At 46.5% G+C, this 6,622-nt stretch overlaps 1 protein-coding gene across 1 annotated transcript in view; it reads right to left on the reverse strand.

Moving 5' to 3' along the window:
- Positions 1-6,622, reverse strand: part of TRRAP (transformation/transcription domain associated protein) — a gene marked incomplete in the record, with an annotated part of 151,090 nt that overhangs the window by 9,494 nt on the left and 134,974 nt on the right. Inside the window, 4 exon segments of the mRNA XM_014588476.2 lie at positions 658-842; positions 2,447-2,504; positions 2,506-2,689; positions 3,353-3,578. Coding sequence (XP_014443962.1) covers positions 658-842; positions 2,447-2,504; positions 2,506-2,689; positions 3,353-3,578 — 653 coding nt within the window.

A 6,622-nucleotide genomic window follows, 5' to 3' on the forward strand; every position in this document is an offset into this window, starting at 1 on the left:
TGGAGTTTTTTTTTTTTCGCTTATAGGGTGCGTGCGCTCGCCAGACAGAGAGAGAGAGACATAGAGACAGAAAGCGAGACAACACCCCCCAGGGGGGATGGTCATGCTGCAATCCCGTCTCCTCCATTCTCCTCTCGGGATCTTGGCACGCCAATGTGCCCAGCGTGAATTTAAAGCCACTGGGTCCGGGACGCGAACCACAGTCGACTATGTGGGAGTCCAGCGATATAGCCATTATGCTAACTGCTGGTTCCCAACACAAACTTTTTTTTTTAAGTTCTGATTTCTGAGCTTCTTTTTAAGTACAAGCAAAGGACAATGGTCCTCCCTTCAAGGCTGAGAGCTTAATCTGCCCAGCCACAGTAAACTGCAGCAAGCCTCCCATCACTGAGGTCAACTTCTGAACCTACTTCTACACAGTGACCAGCATGCCACTCCCAGTCACCACTGAACATTTCAGATGCAGGTTTTAGTTTTATATTCATCTAATTTCTACCATCTCATGAATCTAAGAAAGCGATGTTAAATGACCGGGGTACTCCTCCAAGCATGCCCACTCACTTCCTAAGCACCCTTGCCATCCAAGCACCACGAGAAAGCAGCTGTATCTGGAGGCCTCAGGCAGCAGCTCGGCACCCCTGATGCCCTGACAGGTACCTGGTGGCTGGCCTGGGTCCCCCGCGCCTGCACTGTGGCCAGTCTGTCGTAGTAACGGGAAATGGGGTTGTCATGCTCGATGCCCTTCTTGGCACAGCGCTGCTTGTAGATCTCCACGAGGGAAAGTGAAGAGGGGTTGTCTTCCACAAGGCGCATCTGTGGGGACACGGCCACGACCCGTGGAACTAGAAAAGCGGAAGGGAAATGGGGAGAGCAGGTTGAGAGAGAAAACCACAGGATGCCATGTGACTCCCCCTTCAGGGCATCTGCTGAGAGCAGAGAGAACCTGCCCTGTGTGGGACAGCTATGTACATCTACTGATGTAGCAGATGGCATGAAGCTGTCTGCAGTGATGACACTTGAGAGGACTGTCACCCTGAGTTCACAAACAGATGTTCTGCAGAAGGCAAGCTCAAAAACTAAAAAATCCAAGAAATCCTGCCAAATGCCCACTCTTCACAGGGCTCCCACAACTGGATTTCATGGAAGAAGCCCACCCTCCTGCACTGTGGTGTCTACCTTGCATCGTTATGTTAACCCACCTCCCAGCTCCAGAATGGATGGCTGCTCCATCTCTGGAGAATTAAGAAAATCCTCACTCAGGTCACACACTGCAGGTGAGGGTTCAGAAGTAAAGCAACCAGTAACGTGATCATTTGGCCCAGACCATCTGTGAACCTACTTCCACACAGTGACCAGCATGCCACTCCCCAGACCCCACTCTAGTATTTCAGATGCATTTTATGAAGCAGCGGTTCTTCCATGATGCTGACGTACGCCGTGGCACACTCATTCTGAATCAGCTAGAAGGGGCAGCCCAAATGCTGGGTGTGCCTGCTCTGGCGCAGCCCACCTGGATCACACCCAGAGGCTGTCCTCCTAGGGAGGTCACCATGAGGAAAGTTACTGGGCTGACAGGAACTTCAGTTTCTCCATCCAAAAATGGGTAACTTAGTCCACTAGCTTGTTTGTGGATTAAATGTGATAATAAGTCATTAAAATACTAGATTAAGGTAATATTATAAAGATATTATGTTGGGGCCAGCAGGTGGTGTGGTGGTTAGGGCACTAGACACTCCCACATGGCTGACCACGGTTCGTGTCCTGGACCTGGCGGCTTTCTTTCCCCTTTCTCCTCTCTCTCTCTCTCTCTTTCTCTCTTGTCAAATTAAAATAAATGAATGAATAAAGTTAAATAATTATTTTTTTATAAAAGATATAATGTTAAAAAGAAGTTTCAGGAAGTTAAGAGATTTCCAGACGGTAAAGCCAAGTCGAGCCTGTGCAGTGCAGGTTCCCAATTGGCTACCGGTGCCACTAGGTTTCTGCAGCCCTTGCTGCAGACTTCTGTCACTTCTTACCCATTTCATTCCAGGAAGGCAAACTTGGGCAGTGCCCACATAGTGCAGAAGGAGGAGCTCAAGACCTCATCCAAAAGCTAGTGGGTGCTATTAACACTAGCAAGCCCTCAGCTCAGCCCAGTTTTCACCAGAGCATGGCAAGGTTCCTGGACAAGGACAAACAGCGCACGCGGGCACAGTACCGCCTCTCCTCAGGAGACACTCCAGAGTTGGAGAGACCTTAGAGGAAACGGGAGCACTGAGCTCTTGTCTCACAATGAGGAGCCTGAAGGCTGAGGACAGCTTCCTCCAGAAGCAGGGTGCCTTGGGGGGCTGCTCCCCACCCCTTGCAGTGTAGACTGTGTTTAGGGGTGACATGGGCAGCACATGACCACCGTCAAAGGCTACTGCAAGCTGCTGAAGTCCCTCTCAAAGCATGGCTCTCATACCTGTGAAGAATAAGTGCCTCTTTGTGGTTTCCTTTCTCTTCTCCAAACAGGGGTTCAGCTCTCTTCTCCAAACAGGGGTGCAGCAGACGCAGTGGCTGCAATACACGCTCCTCTCTCCGTGACTCTGTGAGGCAGGCATCGTTCATGACAAGGTATGGGTAGATCTTGCCGTTGTGCCCACGGATGTATAGTCTCCTGGCAGCAGTGTTGTGTTTCTGCACGATTTCCACCCTGGGCATAAACCTACATACAAAGCCAACAACTAACAAAACAAACTGGTCTTGATCTCTAATCCTTTTCTAGGAAAAAGGGGTTCAAAACTCTCATGGAAAAACAGACTGCAGCTAAGCAGTCATTCATGTGTTTACAGCCACCTCACTCTGACAAGGCACCAACAGTGTGACAATATCTCACAGTACAGCAGCTGCTAAGGGACATGAGCCAGACTCAAGGAAACGGAAACTGCATTCTAGATGTACAGAAAAGCGGAGCTCCCTGTATAATTTAGAAATAAAAACAAAATGTACAGCCGTTTGCTAAGGGAGGCCTCTGTGAAGCACTTTTACATTTTCAGTGATACATAGTAACACACTGGTACATTTTATAGCTGACTGATTCAGTTTTAATTCCTGGGATCCAAGTGTTTAAAAAAAGAATGGGAAACCTCATAGTTTGTCAAGTTACATGTTGATTCAGAAAAAGTTTCTGAAAGCAAACCTAAACTTAATTCATGACATTTTACCTGTCTGTTGGATCAGACCCCTTAAGGTACCTGATCGCTCATACCCTAGAACAATCGCATGTTCCCGCATTTAGGAAGTCAATGTCTGACACACAGCACAGGGTCTGGGAAGCCTCCCACATGGGCTCCAAGTACACGGGGTGCTGTGCATGAGGCTCACTCACCGAGCAATCTTGATGTAATAATGTGTTGGCTTTGGCATCAAGAATTCCCCAGGAATTTCCACTTCAGCTGTTTGTGCAGAAAAGTTGCTCAAAAACCGGCATTTTTCTTCTATGAGGAAGAATTTTGGAAGTTGCTTGGTTTTAGCCTCCAGTATTTTAATCCACTTTTTCAATTTAGAAATAAGATTATGAAGTTTCATGGATCCTGGAACACTGAAATCAAAATCTGCAAAATAAAATACCATTAAAAACATTTTTAATCGTCTGGGTTCTTTCTATCTTTCTTATTCACTACAAAATCACTGCTTAAGCACGAATCCACAATCAGTCAGGTACGGGCTATATGCAATACAGAGAAAACACTTCAAACCCGTCTTGCTCTTTTAAGCTTAGAGTAAGGCCTGAGCAAGCCAGAAGTCCTGGTGTGGGACCACTCATGACATCAAGCGGAGGAAGGAGAGAGGTGAACTGCCAACACGAAACCCCACCGCTTTGACAACAGGTTCCTTTCAGGAAAGGATGAGAGTTAAGGAGGCAGTAGACCCCCACAGATCCATCTCAGAACACGAGGCCAGGAGCTTGAGGGCAGCCTGTGAATCCTGACAACTCAGAAGCCAGTGTCCCTAGGAGCAAAGATCACTGTGCAGAGCAGCCCCAGCTGCTCCACCTCTGAACACGAGCACTGTACTGAGAAATGAAGGCCCAAGTGAAAGCCAATACAGTCATCGACATGAAGCCGAGGGAGAGAAAAAAGGAACTATCCAGGAGTATACTAAATCATAACTGAGTTCATTGGAAGTAAGGCAATGAAACCAAAGCAACAAAACGGGAAAACATTTTCACTTAAGCAGTTAATAAGTTGCTGGTTAATGTATTTTTTCTTTTTTAAGTTGCTACAAGGCATGTGTGCTCACTGGAGAAACAAGATGGCTGTGGGGGAATAGAGAAGGGGCCCAGGCATGGTAATGCAGCTATGTGGTGGTCCCTTCTCCGTTTCTCTATCCTGTTGGGATCGGGGCAAGCATGCACATGGTACATGGCGTATTTTTCAAGCTACTAGGACAGGGATGTGAACTGCAGTCAAGCTGCAAGTAAGCCCTGCCCTTGTGCTGCTGCAGCACCAATCATCCTGAGGCTGAAGAGAATGCTGACTGTGTGACGGTGGCAGAAACAACACTACATACCATCAGAACATAGTGAAGGTGTCTCTCTCCAGCACTTGCTACCCAAATGACTTTCGAGCATTCTTCTGCATTGATATTTGCTCAGTATTTGCTTAAATGCAACCCCTGTGGACACAAAGGCCCTGCCCAGACTCCTGTGTCCTTTACTGTCAATCTCACCGGGGCAGAGCCTCCTAGACTCAGCAGACCCACCTCTGATCTGACTGGCCCCTTCCCCAGAAGAGCTGGAGCTGGAGCTACAGAGTTAGAAAATGACTGAAGGGCTGACAGCGTTAAACTGGAATCAGAAAGTGAAGGTGTGACCGATGTGCCTTCCTGAGGGCCCCAGGAACATGAACATCCAGGTGCAAAACCTGCCCTTGACTCCTCCCACACCGGGCATCCACGTTCCTGCATCACATGCATGTTTAACCTGTGCGTCTGGGCTACAGATGCTAAGTGAATAAGCCCAGCAATGCATCATCACATTTCCTATAAAATGGCCCCTAAACGGAACTATACTTTCTAGTGCTCAACCCAGAGAAGTGATTTAGCTCAAAAGTGGGAGGGAAATCAGGCCACTGGCCCCTTCAAGAGATGATATGCTATATGTAATACCCCGCATATACATGGGCAGGTTAAAGGTTTTCAAGGTAATGTCATTAGGTGCCAACTCCATGACCTTACCCTTAGGGAAATTGAGGCTGATGCTCCCTGGCCCAGCTGGAGAAGTCAGGCACTCACCAACTATAGAACATTAAGCACATTACTTAACCTCAGGGCCTTACTTTTCTTGCCCATGAAATGGGAACAGAAAGACTAATCCATAGGATTAAATTAAACGAGGCAGCATAACAAACTTCCTGTAACACCCGGCCAGTCTAACTGCCCAACCATTATTGCCTGTGTATAACATGAATGTTTACAAATACACTCTGTTTTATGAACGTCTACCCATTTTGTTTCGGGACAGCTGTCTAGTTTTCCTTTCATTTTAAGCTCTGTCATCTCTGTCCTCTGCATTCCTCACAGTGCCACAATTTCACATGAACAGGTGGCTGCAGAGGCCACCACATGTGAAGTGAGATACCCCTGCAGAGCTGTGGCATGGCCCACCCATCCAGGGTGCAGGTGGTGTCACACACAGGCTTGCCCCTCCTGTACTCTGCATCAAGGTGATAACAAGCCCATGCTTCATCTGTTTCTTCTTAACATTTTACTCTGAAATAACTATGGATTTGCAGCAGGTTGCAAGCAATCCTAGGCACTCCTGACTCCTCCTCCCATGCCAGCATCCTATTCAACCACAGCATGCTGCCGAAACCACAGCACTACCAACAGAGCGATTCAGATTGTTCTGTCACAAGACTCCCTCATGCTGTAGCCATACCCATCCCTTCCCTGGTCCCTAACACCTGGCCCTGGCCACCACTAATCTGTCCTTCATCTCTAGTATTATCTTATTTCACAGATTTGTCATAAATGAGAATCATGCACTATATATCCTTTGGAGACTGGCTTTTTGAACTCCCATAATTTCTTTGAATTTTACCTATGTTGAGGTGTATACCAATACTAAACTTTTTAATCGCTGATTATGGATGTACTACACTTTTTAAAATCCATTAGATACCTTTTAAAGACTATCTGGTGGTTTCCAGTTTGGGACTATTATAGATAAAGTGGCTACGCGTATTTGTGTACAAGCTCCCGATGAAAATAATGAATGTGAGGTACTGTTTTTGAACTTTTCCCTCTTTATGGACATCTGCTTAGTAGCTAACACACACTCTTCTGCTAGAAAACAGAAGCACGTTCTGTGGAGTGGGACACGGTGTTGAGATTCAGAACCGCCTCCTCTATGAACAAGACAAAGGGGTTGAAGCTCTTGACTTAAGAATCTGAAACCCACTACAGCTTGAAGTGGATCAGAGCCTCATATGCCAACTTCTTTCAAGGTTCAGTTTTTGTGATTTTTTTTAAACATCAAAATCCAGATAATTTGTTCCACTTCTAATTCTCTATTTCAGACTACTTTTGATTTAATCTGGACTTTTATTAAAGACATACTAAATATCACTTCTTTTAAGTAAGATACAATAGTTTC

The sequence above is a fragment of the Tupaia chinensis genome, unplaced genomic scaffold (assembly GCF_000334495.1).
Source record: "Tupaia chinensis unplaced genomic scaffold, TupChi_1.0 Scaffold000279_1, whole genome shotgun sequence".
Lineage (NCBI taxonomy): Eukaryota > Metazoa > Chordata > Mammalia > Scandentia > Tupaiidae > Tupaia > Tupaia belangeri.